Genomic DNA, 22,946 nt, shown 5'->3' on the forward strand with positions numbered 1-22,946 from the left:
CCTCCCGGGCCGGATAATGCCTCCCCCTGGCCCTCCACAGCCATTGCTCCATCCCCACAACATTATTGACCTCCTTATCCCCCCAATCCCCCCGCCGCCCAGACCAATCGCGGGCCCCTCCCTCCCTACCGATCACAGGCAGAGTGGCAGCAGACCTCCCTTTCCCTCCACTGATCACAGGCAGAGTGGCAGCGGACACCCCCACTGGTCTCAGGCAGAGTGACAGTGGACCCCCCTTTCCCTCCAATCTCAGGCAGAGTAGCAGTGGACCCCCCCCTTTCCCTCCACTGATCACAGGCAGACTGGCAGTGGACACCCCCACTTGTCTCAGGCAGAATGGTAGTGATCCCCCCTTTCCCTCCACTGATCTCAAGCAAAGTGGCAGCGGATCCACTCCCCTAACCCCCCCCCCCCCCCTCCCCCCCCCGATCTCAACCAGAGAGCCAACGGATGTGAGGCACCTACCTCTTCACTAATTGCAGTGCCCGAATCGGACTTCTATGGAGCATGTCTATTTTGTGCCGATTCTGGATGGGCGAACGCAGCAGTAAAGGGGGAGGTGCTGGTAAGGTTGGATTGCAGCCCCTTAAGTCAATTTAAATCTATGCAAATATATGCGTTTCGGGCACAGTCCCGATCGCGACCATTTTCGGGACTTGGTAAAGAGGGAACCAGCGCAGAGGCGGCCACGGATTGCGCTACTCACCTCAGGCCCGACTTTTCAAGTTTTCGCACCTGAAAACGAGCGCAACTTGATGGTAAAATCGGGCCATTGTCTCTCTTCTTTCTCCACAAATGCTGTCAGACCTGCAGAGTTTATCCAGCATTTTCTGTTTTTGATACTGGGAAGTGGTTGGTTTTTCAGACTGGGAGGCACACAGTGGGGTTCCTCAAGGATTGATACCAGGAACACAGCCTTCTTGATATATATTAATAACTTGGATATTGGTGTTCAGAGTACAATTTCAAAATTTGCAAAGGACACAAAACTATGAAGCATTGTGAACACTGAGGAAGATAGTGATAGACTTGATCGAGTTGGCGGTCCACCGGTTCAGTTGGGCAGCATGGTCGGTGCAGGCTTAGAGGGCCAAAAGGCCTGTTCCTATGCTGTAATTTTCTTTGTTCATTGACATGGACAGCCTGGTGGAATAAGCGGACACATGGCAGATGGATTTCAATGTCGAGAAGTGTGAAATGATAAATTTTGTTGGGCAGAATGAGGAGAAGCAATACAAGCTAAAGGGTGCAATTCTAAAGGGCATAGGAATAGGCTTTATGTGCACAAATCTTTTAAGGCAGGTTGAGAATGTGGTTAAAAGGCATGCAAGATGCTGGACTTTACAAACAGAGACATGAAGTGCAAAGACAAGGAAGTTTTGAAGTTCCTTTACAAAACAGATTTGGTTTCAACTGGGATACTGTGTCCAAAACTGGGCAGTGCACTTTGGGAAGGTTGTGAAGGCTTGAGGGGGTGCAGAAAAGATTCACGGGAACACTTCCAGGGATGAAGGACTTCAATTACAATCGATAGATTGGAAAATACGGGGTTGTTCTTCTTGAAGAGAAGGTTGAGAGGAGATATGATTGAGGCATTCAAATTTATAAGAGTTCTGGACAGAGCAAATGGCAACAAACTGTTCTCATTGGCAGAAAGATCAACAACCAAAGAAAACAAATTGAAGGTAGTTGGCAAAAGAACCAACAGTTACATGAGGAAAGATTTTCATGCAATGAATGTTAGGATTTGGAATGCATTGCTTGAGAGCAAGTGTGGTGAAAGCAGATTCAGCCATGGCTTTCAAAAGGGAATTGGATAAGCTCGTGAGTAAAAACAAATCACAGAGCAACAGGGAAAGGGCGATGCTTAATTGCTCTTGCAGATAGTCAGAAGGACACAATGGGCTGAATGGCCTCCTTCAGTGCTATAACCATTCTATGATTCAATGAGCTACAGCAGAGGCTGTCAGGTGATGTTATGGTGGTGGAAACAGTCTTCATGATGGCGTGGAATATGACTTGAAGCTCACTTCCTCCCTCTCGGTGGTCTCGCTGTGGCAGGCAATATCCTTGGCTGCAAGAACAAATTAGCTACCCATTCCCAGGCTTCAGTTGATGCTTCTTACCACAGCAACTTAGAATGGCTTTTGCCAAAGTCACCATTCTTCACATTGCCTGGACATCATTCAGGGACTGTGGGGGATAGGGTTACAGCAAGACTGTAATGAGTCACTTGTCACACAAAACTATCGCCCAATACTGGAGGCTCAGTTGAGTTACTGCAGCATTCAAGAGGCGGCTAGCGTATTCAAGAGGCAGCTGGATATAGCACTTGAGGCGAATGGGATCAAAGGCTATGGGGAGAAAGCAGGATTAGGCTACTGAGTTGGATGATCAGCCATGATCGTGATGAATGGCGGAGCAGGCTCGAAGGGCCGAATGGCCTCCTCCTGCTCCTATCTTCTATGTTTCTATTTGAATATTAGTGGGAGTCCACTTACAAATTTTCAGGAAGATGATGATAAAAATAGCTGAGTCATTCGTTGAATTCAATCAGATAGTGGACCAAACCTTATATCAACACACAAATTAAGGAATTATTAAAATTGTGAAACCTATCACTTTTAATAGAACCATCAGCCCTGCACTTAAGTAGCTTTCCTTCGCTGTGGAGAAGACACTGGCTCTATCCACAATTGTGTCTTCAAAACAAGGAGCTCATGGGTGATTATTGTTGAATGTGTTGTGCTTAGGTTAATGGACCTCAGGTTCGTCAGAAACACTGGCTGCCACTCTAATAAAAGAAGCAGTGTGACACATGCCCTCAATGGAATGGAACCCCATCACACAAATATTACCGGGCTCTTTTGAGCTTCAAGTAGTTGGAAAACAGATTACATCATGCACAGATGTCCACCGTTTAGCTCTTTGAAAGAGATGTAGTATTAGTTCCATTTTCTTGATTCTTCCCTTTGGTACTGTAAATTTTTTCTAAGTAGTTGTCCAAGTTAATATTGACTCTGCTTTGACTATCTTTTCAGTTAATGCAATTCAGATAATTTGCTGTGTAACATTGTTTTTTCCATGTCGCCACTTGTTCTTCTGTCTTTGGAAATAGTTTACTCTATTAAAAAGTTTGATGATTTTGAACCACTGTAACTATCTCCCTCTTACTTTCTCTGGTCTAAGGAGTACGGTCTTTTAATCTTGGTATCTTCCTTCCCCTCTTTTACAGCTTTACCCATGTTACATGGGGTAATCATGATGCTGGTGAATCACTTTTCATACGGACCATAATTTTTCCGTTGGTGGCTTTACAGCTGGATGCCCTTCCTGACATTAATGCTCTCATTTATCTACACTGGGGACCAGCACACATATTTTCCTGCACCAGAATCCTGAAGTGGAACTGAAACTGGACCCTTCTGGCTTAGAGGTAGGAGAGGTAATCATGGAGTCACTCCAGCTTGCTTGTCTATCCCCAGTACCATTTTAATAAATCTCCTCTATGTTAATGGTCGGTTCAACATATTGTTAAAGCTACTCAGGTTATGGACATTGTTTAAGGACAGAGCAAGAGAGTTAAGTACAGTGCCCCATGGGCACTGTCAGAAACCTTCTGAATATTTTGTTTTTTATTACTGCACCCTTTTCAAACCTTACCATTTTGTTTGTATGGCCTTTCCTTGTTCTGTTACTTCTCACAATTTACAATATTTTCAAATCTCACATCTGCAAACTTTGAAATTATGCCCTTTATACCCCAGTCTAGATCACTAATATAGGTCAAAAAGAGTAGTGTTCCTAATGTTTACTTTCTTTCAGATTGAAAAATAATCACTCACTACTACTCCCTGCTTTCAGCCCCTTGGCTAATTTTCAATCCACACTACCACAGTCCTTATAATTATATGTGCTTTAATTTTGCTAACAAGTATTTTTGAGAGATATTTTAACAAATGCCTTTTGAAAGTCCACCTTCACCTCAGTCCATCTGATGTAGATACACTCATAGGGCTGTAAGCAAGGGCGTTCCAGGATATATGGCGGCATGGTGGCACAGTGGTTAGCACTGCTGCCTCACAGCTCCAAGGACCCAGGTTCGATTCCAGCCTCGGGTCAGTGTCTGTGTGGAGTTTGCACATTCTCCCCGTGTCTGCGTGGGTTTCCTCCGGGTGCTCCGGTTTCTTCCCACAGTCCAAAGATGTGCGGGTTAGGTTGATTGACCATGCTAAAATTGACTCTAGTGTCAGGGGGATCAGCAGGGTAAATGTGTGGAATTACGGGAATAAGGCATGGGTGGGATTCTGGTCAGTACAGACTCGATGGGCTGAATGGCCTCCTTCTGTACTTTAGGGATCTATGATTCTATGATATTGACCCAGAGACAATGAAGGAATTGCAATATAGTTCCCAATCAGGATGGTGTTTGGTTTGGAGTAGAACTTGCAGGTAGTGGTGCTCCCGTGCATCTGCAGTGCTTGCCCTTCTAGATGGTAGAGGTCAGGGGTTTGGAGGTGCTGTAAAAGGAGGCTTGGTTAGTGGCTGCATTAGATCTTTTATATGATACACTCTGCTGCCACTGTGCATTGGTGGTGGAGGGAATAAATGTTTAAGGTGATGGATGAGGTGCCGATCAAACGGGTTGCTTTGTCCTGGATGGCGTTGAGCTTCTGGAGTGTTGCTGGAGCTATGCTTATCCAGACAAGTGGAGAATTTTCCATCACGCATACCAGACCTGTGTTTTGAAGATAGTGGCCAGACTTTGGGAAGTTACTTGTGACAGAATTCCCAGCCTCTGACCTGCTCTTGTAGCCAAAGTATTTATATGTCAGGAGACAATAAGTAATAGTTGACGAATGCTTTGTGAAGGTTAGTGATTGTCATTATATAAATAAACAAGGGGTAGAATTTTACAGCCCTATTGTGGCAAAGGTGTGGCTGCAAAATGCAGGGATCTGTTCAAAAGTCCATTGACTTTGGCAGGACTGGAAAATCCCACTGGTGGGAGGGGCCATTGTGTACCAGCAACTGGTTGCGAGAAAAATGTTAGCCAGGGGTTCAAATGGACCTCTTGTTGGAATCAGAAGATGGGACTTTAGTTTAACATCTCATTGAAAGATGGTGCACCCCATTCATTTCAGCCCAGGTTATGTGCTTGTGGCATAGTACAGGGCATATATCCATATCCTTTGAAATTGAAGTTTATAGGAATTGGGGGAAAACTCTGCACTGATAGGAATCATGCCTCGTACAAAAGGAAGATTGTTGTAGTTGTTGGAGGCCAATCATCTCAGCTCCAGCACATCAATGCTGGAGTTTCTCAGGATAGTGCCCTCGGCCCAACCATCTTCAGTTGTTTCATCAATGACCGTTGCTCCATAAGATCAGAGGTGGGGATGTTCGATGTCAATTGCAGTGCAGTGCTCAATTCCATTTGCAACTCCTCAGATATGAAGCTATCCGTGCTCACATGTAACAAGACCTGGACAACATTCATGGTTGGGCTGATAATTAGTCATTAACATTTACATCACACATGTACCAGGCAACAAGAGAGTCTATAACCACGTCTTCTGATATTTAACAACATTACCATCGCTAAATCCCAAACAATCAATATCCTGTGAGTCACCATTGATCAGAAAATTAAGTGGAACATCTACAAAAATATTGTGGCCAGAAGAGCATGTCAGAGGTTAGGAATTTTGTCATGAATGACTCACGTTCTGGTTCCATAAAGCCTTTCCACCATTTATGGCAGAAGTCAGATTGCGATGGGATATTCATTACTTGCCTAAATAAGTGCAGTTCCAATAGCACTCAAGAATTTTGACTCCATCTATGTCCAATCGGCCCACTTGGGATGGGAGTTATTTATTAAATTTATTATTTATTTATTAAACCCACCTTATCATCACCTCAAACATTCATTCCCTTCACCACTGTTGTATGATGGCTGCAGTGTGTACCATCCACAACATACAATGCAGCAACTCACCAAGGCTTCTTAAACAGCACTTTCCAAGCTTGTGACCTCTGCTACCGAGAAGGGCAAAAGTAGCACACATGGGAACCTAGCAACTACATGTTTCCCTCCAGGTCACACACCATCTGGACTCAAATATTACTTTATTCTCATTGGCTGAAAACCCTTGGACTCCCTGGCTATTAACATTGCGGGAGTACCTTCAGTACACGAACTGCAACAGTTCGAGGTGTTTCACCACCATCTTTTCAAGGGCAATTAGGAATGGACAATAAATGCTGCCCTTCTTGCCAGCAACGCCCACATCCTATGAAGTGATTAATTGACCCAGACATAAGAGGTTTATGCACTGAGCCAAGGAGACTGAATTGCAATGCATGTTTCAGAGTCAGCCCTTTCCCCAGAGAGAAAGAGCCTTCACACACATTTCTTTGAAGAAAAGCTAAACATAACATTTTGCAGGGGTGGAAGCATATTTTCAATCTAATCTTGTGGCGAGGGAAAGATACAAGGAGACCACTGGAGGAAAAACAGGTTCAGATGAGTGAATGCAGAGCTCTGCAAATGGGATTATATTGACAAATAGATTTTTTTCCCCTCAGCGACTAAATATTTCAAGTGCTTATTCTTTTCTACGGATACACTTTTATAAAGCACAGCACAGCCTCTCTCTCTAATCAGCTGTACACAAATCAAATTTGTATTTCATGGATGGTTCTTCTAAAACAAGTTCAATATATCCATATGTATTGTACACTCTCATATATATATATTGCAGTTTCACGCATACACAAATATTATACAAACACATATTTTCTTACAATACAAAATTATAACCAATGACGATGATAATCAAAAACGTTGCGACTCACAAGCGTTGTATCCTGGAGACAATGGTTGTGAATGCTGCTTGTACGTCTGCAGAGGAACACGTGCACACAATGGGGAGGGTGTGTTTTTGTAGTAACTCGGACACATACTGTAAGGCAGTAAAGTATTATTAAAAAATGTATCCTATTCTCTGATTCAGTCGCAGAGTCACAGAATCAATCTTAACTAGCAAAATTGATAGTGGTAAAACCAAGTTGGAGGCTTGGGGAACAGTGTGAATGAAAGCAAAATTCAAAAGTGGAGAAATAAAAATCATCGGAATGAGTCATAGAAATCATAGAAACCCTACAGTGCAGAAAGAGGCCATTCGGCCCATCGAGTCTGCACCGACCACAATCCCACCCAGGCCCTGCCCCCATATCCCTACATATTTTACCCACTAACCTCAGGACACTAAGGGGCAATTTTTAGCGTGGCCAATCAACCTAACCCGCACATCTTTGGACTGTGGGAGAAAACCGGAGCACCCGGAGGAAACCCACGCAGACACGAGGAGAATGTGCAAACTCCACACAGACAGTGACCCAAGCCGGGCATCGAACCCAATTCCCTGGAGCTGTGAAGCAGCAGTGTTAACCACTGTGCTACCGTGCTGCCCAGTCAACTTGAGCATTTTTCCCACGTCCACTAGCAGCAGAGGATTGGGGGCTGACAGGGTGGAAAATTCTACTTTTTCTTTATAAACTGTCATTCAGTAGTACAGAACTTGAATATTGCAACAATTATTTTTGTTGAAGCTTTTCGTCTTGCACTCATCTGAACATTTCACAAGAATACTGGTCCAAGGGGGATAGATTTATACTGTATGAGAAGAGAGTGCTGATTGGTTAACAAGCAAGCGGATTCTGATTGGTAGGGGCAGTGCCATGGAGAATGCACCAGTTGATGGCGACTGACCATTTTTCTTTATACATTCTTGGCTGAATTTTATTGCGTATCTCTAATTACTAAGGGTACTAAGTGACAACCAAGTAGTGAAATTAGAATCAGGTCAGCCAGATTGGCTCGGGGTTCAAGCTTAGCCTCCCCTGTAGGACATCAGTGAACCAGCAGTGTCTCTACTACAATTCAGCAGCTTTCATGATCATTTTATCTGGTGCCAACTCACAAACAACCAGATTTAGTGAATTCAGTTTGCTGCGATGGGAATTGAGCTCAAAATCTCTGGGTTACTGGTCTAGTTTTATAATCACTCGGTTATATAAGTAAATAAAACCTCTCCATATGGCTGACATATCTGAGACAGCGAACAGGAAGGGCTGGAGTTGATCACCACTCTACGGTTGGGTGCTACGTTTAGTGCCAGCATCCCTTTATCAAAGAAAAGTGAGATGAGAATGCCATTCCTCATCACTATGCCCCACCAATCCCTGCTAGGAGGTGGAAGAGTGTGGATTTGACTTTCAACGGTGGCATGGTCCATAGTTAGATTGCCTGCCGACACTTCCAGTCATGGTTTTCCACTCAACAGAGAACAACTGGACAAGTTGCTAAAAGGCAATCTTCACAGTGAAAGCAGTCAACTATGCAGGAGAGAAAGTTGGAGGAAATAACTTTTTGCCACCATCATAAATCAGCCTGGAGACAAGAAAGTTTCACTTGTTCATTTTCTTGGTGGGACTGGACAGAACATTGCTAATACCAAAAAAGCAAGAATAGATCAACGTTTTCTCCATCTAAAGATAGAAAGACTTGCATTAAACAAAGCGTTTTATGTCCTCATGATGTCCCAAAACACTAAAACCAATTATGTTCTTTAGAACTGTAGTCACTGTTATAATGCAGGAAATGTGGCAACTGATTTGTGCACAGCAAGCAACCGCATATAGTAATGTGAATTACCTGATCACCGGGTCAAGGTGTTTGTTGAGGGATAAATATTAACCAAGACATCAGTAGAATACCCTGCTCTTCTTCAAATAGTGTCATGGGATCTTTAATGCCCACTCGAAGGGGAAAATATCACCTCCAAAAGAAGACAATGCAGCACTCCCTCAGCACTACTCTGAAGTGTAATCAATTTTGTAATGTAGGGAAACTAGGCAGAAACGTGCCTCGTGGGTTGGTGCATACCTGTCCCTGCCAGTCTGATGTATTGATTAGAATTATGTTTTCCGGCAATTGCTCATCTGAAATCAGGATGTGATTCAACTGGTCGTAGACGGTTTTCCGAGGGATCTGCAGTAACAAACAGAGAATGCAAACACTGGTAATGCAGACAAACTTTTAGTACGCTGTTTTCCAGATTTACACAAATCAAGTAAAATGAGCTGGGCACTTTGGTATGGAACCTAACTTTGATGCTTTAAATCTTGAATCATTTAAGATATCCAGGAAGCTCACACTAAGTTTCAATGCTCCTTGAACATAGGAACATGAGTAGACCATTCAGGTCTTTGAGTCTGTTCTGAAAGCCAGTAGGATCATGGTGATCTGTATGTTATAGCCATCCACCTTCCTTGGCTCTATGTTCCTTTGTACCCTTGATTGGCAAAAATCTCAAATTTTAATTAACGAATTGAACCATCATCTGCTTTTTGGGGAGAGCACTTCACACTTCTAACACCCTTTACATGAAGAAATGTTTTCTAACTTCTCTCCTTAAATGGCGGATTCTGATATCCCTCTAGACTCCCACACAAGCAGACAAACATTCTCTCCATCTATCCTTTCAATTATTTTCAAAATCCTAAATAGCTCAATCAAGCGACCCTTTAAACTTCTAAATTCCAGGGAATACAAGACTAATTCATGTAATCTCTTATCATAATTTAACACTTGGAGCTTTGGTAATATCTTACTGAATTTGCATTTCCCTCCTTCCAAGGTCAATGTAAGCTTTCTAAGGTGTGGTGCCCAGTACTCCAATGGTTTAACAAAGGCTTTGTGTAATTGTAGCATAACCTTCTCCCCTTTATATTCCAGCTGAAAAGGCTTTTTTGATTATGCTACTGCATTTTAGAGAATAGGCTACCACATTTTAGTGATCTGTTTACATCTAGCTCCAATTTACTCAACTGCTTCTGGACCTCCCATATTCCTAGTGTTTTACAATTCAAATAATACTCAAATTTGATCTTCTTTGGTCCAAAGTGGATGACCTCATACTTACCGGCACGGTCATACTTACCGGCACGGTCATCCATCTACCACAGCTTTTCCAATAAATGATTATCAACGTCTCTTCATAATTTTATGTTCTCGTTTACACTATTTACGACACCATCTATCTTTGTATCATCAGTACACTTAGTACAATAAACAGCCATATATTCATCATTAAATAGCAAATAGTTGAGGCCTCAGCACAGATCCTTGTGGGACACATCAGTTGCATCCTTCTAATTCAAGGACATTACCAATAACCGTACTGTCTTTTACTGTTTAATTTAACCAACTAAAATAATTTGCCTTAAACTGCATGAGTTTGAACTGGAGCTAACTGTCCCTTATGTGGAACTTAATTGTCTTCTGGAAGTCCATATAAATTACATCCAATGGCATATCCTTGCCTAACACTTTAGTTACTTACTCAAAAATTCAATTAGGTTATTAGATATGACCTCCAATTTCCAAATTCACATTGGTTCTCTATAATCATAGAATCACAGAATCCCTACAGTACAGAAGGAGGCCATTCGGTGCATTGAGCCTGCACCGACAACAATCCCATTCTATCCCCGTAGCCCCACATATTTACCCTGCTAATCCCCCTGAAACTAGGGTCAATTTAGCATGGCCAATCTACCTAACCCACACATCTTTGGACTGTGGGAGGAAAATGGAACACCCAGAGGAAACCCACGCAGACACGGGGAGAACGTGCAAACTCCACACAGACAGTGAGCCAAGCCAGGAATCGAACCTGGGTCCCTGGCACTGTGAAGCAGCAGTGCTGACCACTGTGCCACCCATACACTTACTGCTCCTATACTGACAGCTGGAAAACATAGAAGGATTTACATAGGAGAGTTATGGTGCGGAATTAGGCCTAATTAATCCAAATTTCCCCAAGTACTATTGTTCTGTTCTTAACTATGGATTCCAATAACTATTCCTGCTGGATTCACCAGTCTATGGTTTCCTAGTTTCTCTCTCCCTCTGACCTTTCTTAAAGAATGAAGTTACATTTGCAATTTTACATTCTAGTCTCTGAATTGAGACCGCTTTGGAAAACTATGGATACAAGGGCTTCAATTTCCTCACCAATGTCCTTTAAAACTCTTGGGTGAAAATCATCAAGCCCTAGGGATTTGAGGGTCTTCTAAGGAAGAGGGAAGCTTATGTAAGGATGAGGAAACAAGGTTCAGATGGCTCGATTGAGGGTTACAAGTTAGCAAGGAATGAGCTGAAAAAGGGGCTTAGGAGAGCTAGGAGGGGACATGAGAAGTCCTTGGTGGGTCAGATCAAGGAAAACCCCAAGGCTTTTTACTCTTATGTGAGGAATAAAAGAATGACCAGGGTGAGGTTAGGGCCGGTCAAGGACAGTAGTGGGACCTTGTGTATGGAGTCAGTAGAGATAGGCGAGGTGATGAATGAATACTTTTCTTCAGTGTTCACCAAGGAGAGGGGCCATGTTTTTGAGGAAGAGAAGGTGTTACAGGCTAATAGGCTGGAGGAAATAGATGTTCGGAGGGAGGATGTACTGGCAGTTTTGAATAAACTGAAGGTCGATAAGTCCCCTGGGCCTGATGAAATATATCCTAGGATTCTTTGGAAGGCAAGGGATGAGATTGCAGAGCCTTTGGCTTCGATCTTTGGGTCCTCACTGTCCACGGGGATGGTGCCAGAGGACTGGAGAGTGGCGAATGTTGTTCCTCTGTTTAAGAAAGGGAATAGAAATGACCCTGGTAATTATAGACCGGTTAGTCTTACTTCGGTGGTTGGTAAATTGATGGAAAAGGTCCTTAGGGATGGGATTTACGACCATTTAGAAAGATGCGGATTAATCCGGGATAGTCAGCATGGATTCGTGAAGGGCAAGTCGTGCCTCACAAATTTGATTGAATTTTTTGAGGAGGTAACTAAGTGAGTTGATGAAGGTAGGGCAGTTGATGTCATACACATGGATTTTAGTAAGGCGTTTGATAAGGTCCCCCATGGTCGGCTTATGATGAAAATGAGGAGGTGTGGGATAGAGGGAATGTTGGCCGATTGGATAGGTAACTGGCTATCTGATCGAAGACAGAGGGTGGTGGTGGATGGAAAATTTTCGGATTGGAGGCAGGTTGCTAGCGGAGTGCCACAGGGATCAGTGCTTGGTCCTCTGCTCTTTGTGATTTTTATTAATGACTTAGAGGAGGGGGCTGAAGGGTCGATCAGTAAATTTGCTGATGACACCAAGATTGGTGGAGTAGTGGATGAGGTGGAGGGCTGTTGTAGGCTGCAAAGAGACATAGATAGGATGCAAAGCTGGGCTGAAAAATGCCAAATGGAGTTTAACCCTGATAAATGTAAGGTGATTCATTTTGGTAGGTCTAATTTAAATGTGGATTACAGGGTCAAAGGTAGGGTTCTGACGACTGTGGAGGAACAGAGAGATCTTGGGGTCCATATCCACAGATCTCTAAAGGTTGCCACTCAAGTGGATAGAGCTGTGAAGAAGGCCTATAGTGTGTTAGCTTTTATTAACAGGGGGTTGGGGTTTAAGAGCCATGGGGTTATGCTGCAACTGTACAGACCTTGGTGAGACCACATTTGGAATATTGTGTGCAGTTCTGGTCACCTCACTATAAGAAGGATGTGGAAGCGCTGGAAAGAGTGCAGAGGAGATTTACCAGGATGCTGCCTGGTTTGGAGGGTAGGTCTTATGAGGAAAGGTTGAGGGAGCTAGGGCTGTTCTCTCTGGAGCGGAGGAGGCTGAGGGGAGACTTAATAGAGGTTTATAAAATGATGAAGGGGATAGATAGAGTGAACGTTCAAAGGCTATTTCCTCGGGTGGATGGAGCTATTACAAGGGGGCATAACTATAGGGTTCGTGGTGGGAGATATAGGAAGGATATCAGAGGTAGATTCTTTACGCAGAGAGTGGTTGGGATGTGGAATGGACTGCCTGCAGCGATAGTGGAGTCAGACACTTTAGGAACATTTAAGCAGTTATTGGATAGGCACATGGAGCACACCAGGATGATAGGGAGTGGGATAGCTTGATCTTGGTTTCAGATAAAGCTCGGCACAACATCGTGGGCCGAAGGGCCTGTTCTGTGCTGTACTGTTCTATGTTCTATGTTCAGTGCCATTATTTTTCTATTATTGCTTTCTTGCTTGCATTAGTTTTAGTGTATCATCATTAATCCACCCCACCACATCATCCTTCCAACCCTGACACCCCCACCTTGCCCAAGAGTGTCAGGTATATTATCCTCTTTCTCTATTGTGCAAACTGACAAAAATTATTATTCAACAAGTCTACCATTTTCTTACTTTGATTTGCCCGTGTTTTAAATTACCTGACCAATGGAAACAATCTCTCGGCGTCCATTCTATCAAGCCCCTTCAGAATTGCGTAGGTTTCAATGAGATTGCTTCTCATTCTTCTAAACTCCAGAGAATATAAACCCAATTTACTCAGCCTCTCATCATTGGGTGACCCTCTCATCCCAGAGACCAATTTAGTGATCCTTCACTGTACTGTCCTCAATTTTAACCAGAGAATTTTTGATGATTGTTTTCACTTACCTTAATCCCTTCTTATTGATATTCTAATATTATCTTTTAAAAAAACACTGCATAGAAGGAATTCTAGAACAGCTATATAAAATGAATCAGCAAATACTGAAAAATGCACAGAAAGTTTGCCAGCTTTAGAAAGAAAAAATGTTAAAATTTCAGTTGGAAACTCTACACCAGAACGGTCATGGCCATAGCATCAACCCTTTGCTTCCTTTCAAATGTTGCCTTGATTCATTTTCTGTTCCTGCTGCCAAATCCAATCCCTCTCTCCTGTTGCGTGTCACCCCACTCCCTCAACCCCAATCTTAGGTTGTAATCCGATTGCAGAAATGTGCCTCTGGATATTTCTTAGAGCAAGATTTAAAGTTTGAAAACATCACAGTGTCCCTTCCAAAAAAGTTCAGTCTTATTTACTCGATGTTACAGGAGAGATTTGGAACGTCAGCTGAGATTCTGCCACTTGTCATTGAATGTCACTATAATACAACACTTAAATTCATGTAACTACTTGTAATTACACCCCGCTCCCCACCCCTCCCCCAAACCTCTCCCTCCTCATATGTAAGAAGTCTCACAATACCAGGTTAAAGTCCAACAGGTTTATTTGGAATCACAAGCTTTTGAAGCACTGATCCTTCATCAGGGGATCATCACTCACCTGATGAAGGAGCAGCGCTCCGAAAGCTCGTGATTCCAAATAAACCTGTTGGACTTTAACCTGGTGTTGTGAGACTTCTTACTGTGCCCACCCCAGTTCAACACCAGCATCTCCACATCATGGCTCCCATATCAATATGTGATAGGAACAGAAGTTGATTCCAAGTGTACAGTAATGGAAGGTAGAAAACAAATTACAAAGCAGTGATATATACCAAGATAAATGTGGTGTTCACATCACCCAAGTCCCAATAAATTAGTTGAACTTATTACTCTCTTGCATGTTTAGTCAAATGAAGCTTCAATTAAATAAACACAGATTTAAAATGTTTCTATTACTATTGCTTTGCCAGGCCCAATCTTTACTTCAAACTAGCAAAAATAAAGAAACATATGCAGATAAAAGATTCACCGCTCACTTACTTGAGTGAATGCGGCTCTCTTCATGCTGTTCAGCAATGTCAAAGTAGTGCCCTTTGAAGTTAAGGGATGAAGGTTAGCAGTCATACAGCTTTGAATGTAAAATGAGTGGCGAAAACGGGGAGCAAACAAGGCTTGGCTTGTCAGATTTATTTTAATTAAAAAAGGTTGATATATTACTACATTTGCTATAAATAATTACACAATATGTAGAAAGTCACAGTAAGGGAAATTCACCCCATCTATTTTGTATCAGTCCACATTGAACTTTCACAGAATATATTTAAGGGCTACACTTCCCTACAATCACAATTTCCAAACATGATCACAACTGGAACCCAGGAAAGTCACTGCATTTTTTATTGGTGGGGGGGTGGAGAGATCTGTAAACTCAACATCTATTTCTCCACAGGACCTATTCCACCCTACAACTGAAATTGATCAATATCTTTCTGGGTGTTCATTTTTCTCCCTTTAAACTGTGCCATATTTGTGTTCAGTGAAACAGAGAATTAAATAGGGCAGGAGGAGTTAGAGAGCACAGGCTTACCCTGAGGTAAGCACTGAAAAAAACATGAAAATGAGCAACTCTTTTCATGGATATTTCACCAGAAATGTCAGAGAGAAAACAGCCAGTGACCTGTGCAACAAGTCTGTGCCTTTAAGAAATGTATTTTAATCATGTTTCTCTGCAGGCTGTTTCTGCAGTCCTTGGCAATGTGTCGGCACCGTATTGTCTGTAGCCAGTGTCTTTTATTGTTACTGAAGCAGTATAATTGATATCATTTTTAATCTGGACGAATGCTGTGTTTTTAATGAGTCCCCTGGGATTGCTGAGTGGAGTTTGATTGAGGTTGATTGACAGGTCAAGTCATGTGACCGAGGACAATTTTTTTCCCCACAGAGCATTCTAGTTTTAGTTTTGTTTCAGTTGCTGCTAGAAGCTGGTGGAAGAAGGCAGCATCTCTCTCTCTCCCCAGAGGCTTTCTGAAAGTTCCAAGACTGGGGAGCCTCAGAGATTTGATCCAGCATTCAAAGGACCAATTCACAGCGAGTGTTAAAAAGCTGCAACATCCAGCATCACGTGAACATACTTGCTTTCTGTGCCAAGTCTGAAGAAGGGTGTATATCTGTGGGGTGGTGTTCAACTTGGAACAACAGAGATAGCTAGCTGTTAGAAGTTATACTGTGTCATGTTTAAGTCTTGTAATTGGAAAAAGTGATGCTAATTTTTTTGTTATATTTTAACTCTGTTCTTAAATACACTTTTTTTGATTAAAGCTTCCTGGAGTGAAACACCTTATACTCACCCAGGCCAAAATCAAATGTAAAACTTAGGGCCTGATTTTACCATCGCGTTGCGCCCGTTTTTGTGCGTGAAAACTTGGTAAAGTCAGGCGTGAGGCTAGTAGCGCAATCCGCGCCCGCCTCCACGCCAGTTCCCCCTTTACCAAGGCCCAAAAATGGCTGCGATCGGGATTGTGCCCAAAACAGGCACGACGGCCATTTAAATGCATATTCCCTTCACCACTGCATTTGCCCATCCGGAATCGGCGTGAAACAGACATGCTGTATGCAAGTCCAATTCAGGTGCTCCATCAGTGAGGGTTAGTAAGGTGGCAAGTGCCAAGCATCTGATGGCTCTCTGCCTGAGATCAGTGGGGGGGGGGGGGGAAGGAGAGGGAGATCCGCTGCCACTCTGCCCGAGATCAGTGGTCAGGGAGTGGAAGGGGGGGTCCACTGCCACTCTGCCTGAGATCAGTGGCAGGGAAGGGGGGTTCACTGCCACCCTGCCTGTGATCAGTGGGGGGTAAGGGGGGGGGGGAGGGAGAAGGAGGATCACTCTGCCTGAGATTGGACTGGGTGGGACAGGGGGTGGGGGTATGTCTATGGGGCCGGGGGAGGCATTATCTGGTCCAGGAGGGATGTGGCAGGGGAACAGTATTCTATCATTTGTTTTTCTGCGCATGCGCAGCTGGAGGCGCCAATCGGAGCTGCAGGGTTTTGGGCGTGTTTAGCCCCGCCCACAGGCTTGTGCAGCACGATTCAGACTCACTGATATTTTTGCAGGCAGAATGCGTCTGGGATCAGAATGGATCTAAGTCAGATCTGAAACTCTCCCAGTTTCAAGTCCGCCTAGCACTTGGACTCAAAATGGTAAAACAAGGCCCTTAAGGTCTAGGCTAACTTCACAAAACACCTTGGAGCTTCTGGTCTGGGTCTTAACACCTGGAATGAGTTGGAGCTGGATTTTCCACTGACTTCAGAGTATAGGCGGCACGGTAGCACAGTGGTTAGCACTGCTGCTTCACAGCAAGAAGTTTAACAACACCAGGTTAAAGTCCAACAGGTTTATTTGGTAGCAAAAGCCACACAAGCTTTCGAGGCTCTGAGCCCCTTCTTCAGGTCAACCCCAGTCCAACGCCGGCATCTCCACATCATGACTACCATAGGCTTCACAGCTCCAGGGACCTGGGTTCGATTCCCGGCTTGGGTCACTGTCTGTGTGGAGTTTGCACATTCTCCTCGTGTCTGCGTGGGTTTCCTCCCACAGTCCAAAGATGTGCAGGTTAGGTTGATTGGCCATGCTAAAATTGCCCCTTAGTGTCCTGGGATGCGTGGATTAGCGGGTAAAATATGTAGGGATATGGGGGTAGGGCCTGGGTGGGATTGTGGTCGGTGCAGACTCGATGGGCCGAATGGCCTCTTTCTGTACTGTAGGGTTTCTATGATTTCTATGATATTTAAGTATCATGATCTGAACCTTTTTTAAAAATCCTCATCCTGTTTAAACATGGGGAAAACACTGGCTAAAGCTGTCAATTAGAGTTTAAAAAACACCCTTTGCTGGGTTGCTTTGATTGACAGATTTGGTGTCGGTTAGAAAAAATACCATCTGTTTCAATAAAGGTCTTTGTTGACATTTCTCAAAGGTTACCGTTATGATATTATGAAAGTTTTGCTGAGTTTCAAAAGCTACAATCATCTCAGCAAGGGGTCTTAAGTTCACAGTTTGATTGACAGTCAAAGAGGCTATTAAAGGATCAGCTATCTTTGATGTGGGATCTGAATTGAAATTTGTTTGTATCAGAGATTAACCACTTGAGATTCAAAAGCGTTAAATGCATTTCATGAATGGGAGCTTTTCACCCCACCATCACATGTGTAGTTGCAGGAACTGTTCATTTTTTAGAAGTTTGTTTTTTCATCTTTACATGGCCACTGAGGTCTGCCCATAGTGTATAATGGGTGAGTGGCTACTGAGGTGGCATGTGGTATATGAGGGGGTATTAGGTGGCATAGTGAGTTATAAGATGGCATGGGGTCAGTGGGGCTTGGTTGAGGATTAGAGGACCTTCTAACCAGCCTGCCTCAGCACTTCCCCCACCCATGACTCACTGGAATGTGCTTTCAGGTCGGCTGTCCAACATAATCGTGCCCCATCTCCCCGGATCAAAAACTGAACCTGACGGGGCCTTTTAGCTGAGACAGATCTGCCAAGTCAGGAAATTCCCTGACATGAGTTACTTGCCTGGGTAACTAAAATCCGGCCCAGTCAACCGTGGGGAGGAAGCAGAGATTCAAATTTTAAAAAATTATAAAAAGGACTGTCGTGCCTTTCATGATTGCCAGTGTTTTACAGATAATGAAGTACCTTTGAAGTTCTGTCGGAAATGTGGCAGCCAAAATGCACACAACAAACACCCACAAAGAGCAATGTGATAATGACCGGAAATCTGTTTTTGTGATGTTGATTGAGGGATAAATATTGGCCAGGACACTGGGGATAACCTCCTTGCTCTTTGAAAATAGTGCCATGAAATCTTTTACATCCACTTGAAGAAACAGAGAGGGACCCGAATTAACACTGCATCTGAAAGATAGCACCTTTGAAAATGCAGCATTCCCTCAGTGCTGCATCGGAGTGTCAGCCTTGATTGTTGTGCTGTTCTCCTAGAATCAAATAGGTCATTGTCCCCACCCAAACTCTCCCATTATTGCAAACTGTGGTTTATTCTTGCCTCAGTCAGAATGTTGTGGGCTCAAGGCCCATTGTAAAGAATTGAACACATAATCTAGACTGTCACTCCCAGTGCAGGAGTACTGCACTTTGAAGGATCATCTTTCATTTGAGACAATAAACTTCTTTTTCCATTAATTCATGGGACATGGGTGTCACTGGCTGGCCAGCATTTATTATGTGGAGATGCTAGCGTTGGACTGGAGTAAGCACAGTAAGAAGTCTCACAACACCAGATTAAAGTACAACAGGTTTATTTGGTAGCACAAGCCACAAGCTTTCGAAACCTTGTGGCTTGTGCTACCAAATAAACCTGTTGGACTTTAACCTGGTGTTGTGAAACTTCTTACTGTGCTTACCCCAGTCCAACGCCGACATCTCCACATCATGGCTACCATCGACACTGCAAACTGCCAGCTCCAAGTGGAGAGGATCTCCAAGAAGATCGCACATATCGACACAGACATCAGGTTTCCACAAAGATGCAAGAATGAACGGGCAGTGCTCCGAAAGCTTGTGGCTTGTGCTACCAAATAAACCTGGTGGACTTTAACCTGGTGTTGTTAAACTTCTTACAGCATTTATTGCCCATCCCTAGTTGTCCTTGTTCAGAGGGCATTTGAGAATCAACTGCATTGCTGTGGATCTGGACTCGCATGTAGGCCAGACTGGGGGAGGATGCCAGATTTCCTTCCCTAAAGGACATTAGTGAACAGGATGGGTTTTTCCGACAATTGACAATGGTTTCATGGTCATCAGTTGATTTTTAATTCCAGATTTTTTTTTATTGAATTCAAATTTCACCATCTGCCACGGTGGGATTTGAAACTGGGTCCACAAAACATTAGCTGAGTTTCTGGATTAATAGTCTACTGATAATATCTCTCGGCCATTACCTTCCCTGAGGCCCTATCTTTCTGCTCAAGTGGATGTTAAAAAAAATCATGTAGCAAAGAAGAGCTGGAAAGACCTGCATGCAGTCTTGGGCAAAGTATATCCCTCAAGCAACATCATTAAAAGCCGATGATCACATTGCCCTTTGAGAAACAATGCTGCTTGTAATTTGGCCGACACATTTTTGATCCTACAACAATGACCAGATATATAAAAACTAATTGGCTAAGAGCACAACTTTAAGGCACTATATAAAAAGATTTTCTTTGAGAAAAAGGTGGCGAGGTGACCTGATAGAGATCTTCACAATTATGAAAGAGTTTGATGGGTTGCTATAGAAAAAAATTTCCACTTGTGGGTGAATTCAAAATGAAGGCGTCATAAACAAAAGTCACCAGTAAATAGAATTTCTTTTTAAATCAGGGGAAAATCCTTCCCTCAGATTGTGGAATTCACTACCACAGAGGCACTGATCGAACATGGAATACATAGTAGCCAATTTGTGCACAGTCAGGTCCTGTGAAGAGCAATGAGATAATCGATTAATGTGACTGTGTTACGTTGGTTGTAAAGTTACTTCATACGAATCTGAACTTAAGCTCTTTGGTTCTACTTTCTTGCTTTAGCTTGAGGCAATATTCTGAGAGGTACATTGGCTCAGAAGGATCTTATCGATACCTCCAACATTCAGGTCTGGATTTGATCCTGATTGATGAGATGAAAGTCTCCTCTGTTGACTGCAGTGGTCCCGTGTCAAGTCAGCTCATGGCACTATCAATGCAGATCTAAGCAGATGCGGGCCCACAGCACAAAGTTGCACATTATTGAGTACTAACTGGTATTCTTGCAAGGTTGGTTAGTGTGGGAAAGAGATGGTAAATTACTCAGACTTGAGGGATATTATTTACTATGGCTAGAAGCAGCCTGGGCCAATAACTCACGGGGGAGTTATGAGATGAACCTATGAGTGAATCCTAAATCAAGGCTCATGAGTCTTAAATTGGTAAAGGTGAAAAGTAGGTTTTATGATGCATTGCATTTTTCAGTGAAACTGTCACTCAGGCTGTTGCTATGTGGCAAAATGTATGCACTTTGAGAAGATTTTTTTCAATTATGTTTTCAACGGTAAGACAATGAAATAATCATTAGAAAGAATAAAAAAAATATGCAAAATATCTGCAGTGGTATAAATGGAAATATCACACTGGTGAATGGAGAGAGGGACTTTTTCTAGCCAAGACTTAATGCACAACATCAATTGTGGTTGAGTGGCTCTCTATAGGATGTAGTCGTAACCCTAAGTTGTAAATGACTTAATAACTGTCAGCCATATTTGTCTCTCTTTTGTCCTGACCCAAAGGATGGCATTGGCTATATAGAAGCAGGGGTCACCATGAACTAAAGACAAAGACCCATGTAAACTAAAAATGGATGCAAGTAACTTTAAATTGTAACTTGTAAATTTGGATCAATTAAGCAGTCAATGTCACTGGTTATAAAAGGATTTCAAACCATCTATTGAATAGATCATAGAAACCCTACAGTGCAGGAGAAAGCCATTCAATCCATCGAGTCTGCACCGACAACAATCCCACCCAGGCTCTATCCCCCTAACCCCACATATTTACCCCGCTAATCCCTCTAGCCTACGCATCCCGGGACACTAAGGGGCAATTTAGCAGGGCCAATGCACCTAACCCGCACATCTTTGGACTACGGGAGGAAACCGGAGCACCCGGAGGAAACCCACACAGACAAAGGGAGAATGTGCAGACTCCACGCAGACAATGACCCAAGCCATGAATCGAACCCGGGTCCCTGGAGCTGTGAGGCAGAAGTGCTAACCACTGTGCCGCCCCCAAATATTGATATTGTGTGTCCACTTGGGTAACTTGCACAGTTAGAGATATAGGGAAAGGAGTCAGCTATTAAACTTCTGCTAAGCCTGCTCAGCTATTCAATTAGATTGTGGTTGATCTGTAACTCAACTCCATTTACCCACCTTAGTTCATAATTTCTTAATACCCTTAACTAACAAACATTTGATCTCAGTTTGGAAATTTTCAATTAACCCTCAACCTCCTCATTTTGGGGAAGAGCGTTCTAGATTTCCACTACCCTTTCAGTGAAAAAATACTTCCTGGCATCTGCCTTGGGTCTTAATTCTAAGATTATGCTATCTTTCTATCCACCCTATCAAATCATCATTAATGCCTCAATTAGGTCACTCGTTAATCCTCTATACTCAAGGAAAAACAAGCATAGCCCATATAACTTGACCTTATAATTTAACTCTTTCAGCCCAGTTGAGAGATAAATCTTTGTTGCACTCCACCCAAGGCCAATATATCCCACTTGGAGGAAAGCATCCAAGGTAATTTGACACATCCTGGTCCTAAAAAATTATAACCTTTTAAAGGATCTGAATCAACACAATTACCATTCCAGACAGCTTTTGTGGCTTGTAGGCATGTCAGAATGAGAAAGCATCACCACATGGGTGACACTTTTAGACAAAATGCATCAAAGCAGAGATACATCTACGTATCAAAGACAACTTTAAAATGTTCAGTAATGTTCTCAAGATCTCAATGCACCTATTAATTAATGACCATCATACACTGTTAATGAAATATTCTATAAGAAACTTATGTAAGGCTTTAAAAAAACCTGAAAGCCACAGGAATTGTCCTTTTCCCAAAGACCAGGCACTGCTCTGTTGTTGGAAGGCAGCTGGGACTCTTGCCAGAAGCTGTCGATACAAAAGAAGCAAACTGTACACCTCCACCAGCTTTAAGACCCAACTCAGTCTGAAGAACACTTATGAGGAGGCAGTGATTGTCCAATTGACTGGATCAATAGGGACCAGAGACTAGTTGGCTGGCTGGTTGAAGGAAGAGAGCAGCACTCAAGGTCATTGGTCTCCATCTGAGCGCTTCTCTCTTAACATCTCACTGAAACTCAACCCCAAGTGTTCTTCTGTCAAATAGGAAAAAACCTTTTTCATTGATAACCTTTTGGTTCATACATTTATCTTAAGACTCTGCATGAACATGGCTTTTTTCTTTCCACTGACTATATTTCCCTTCTGACCTATGCAGTGGTATAACTCCATCGGTGCCTGTGGCTCTGCTTGCTCACGTGGCCATTACTTCACACAACAGCTAGGTTGGCTGAGGGTGGTGGTGGGTTTAACCCTGGCCTTTATAACCTCAGAAATCAGAATGTAACCCTGACTGGCAAGATGAATGTATCCTCTGTCCACATTCCTACGCAGTGAGCTTGGGCAGCATCTGTAATTCCATATCAAATTACAGAGTATTTGGAGATGCACGGGGAAAATCGAGGAGCAATTTGCTAAAATCCAAGTCGTGAGGTAAACTTAAAATGAAGAATTGATTA

At 43.1% G+C, this 22,946-nt stretch overlaps 1 protein-coding gene across 5 annotated transcripts in view; it reads right to left on the reverse strand.

Moving 5' to 3' along the window:
* pacs2 (phosphofurin acidic cluster sorting protein 2) overlaps positions 1-22,946 on the reverse strand; it is a 216,665-nt gene that overhangs the window by 33,799 nt on the left and 159,920 nt on the right. For 3 of the 5 annotated variants that reach the window (XR_013499993.1, XM_078233465.1, XM_078233464.1), the window contains exons 14-16: positions 14,633-14,683; positions 8,954-9,058; positions 6,862-6,968 (exon numbers count right to left, since the gene is read on the reverse strand). Coding sequence is in view for 4 of the 5 variants with exons in the window: in XM_078233465.1 (XP_078089591.1) it covers positions 6,862-6,968; positions 8,954-9,058; positions 14,633-14,683 (263 nt within the window). In the remaining variant the exon portion in view is untranslated. The remainder of the gene's footprint in view (positions 1-6,861; positions 6,969-8,953; positions 9,059-14,632; positions 14,684-22,946) is intronic. The other 2 variants (XM_078233467.1, XM_078233466.1) reach the window with 1 other exon arrangement.

This window comes from Mustelus asterias, chromosome 18 (genome assembly GCF_964213995.1).
Source record: "Mustelus asterias chromosome 18, sMusAst1.hap1.1, whole genome shotgun sequence".
NCBI lineage: Eukaryota > Metazoa > Chordata > Chondrichthyes > Carcharhiniformes > Triakidae > Mustelus > Mustelus asterias.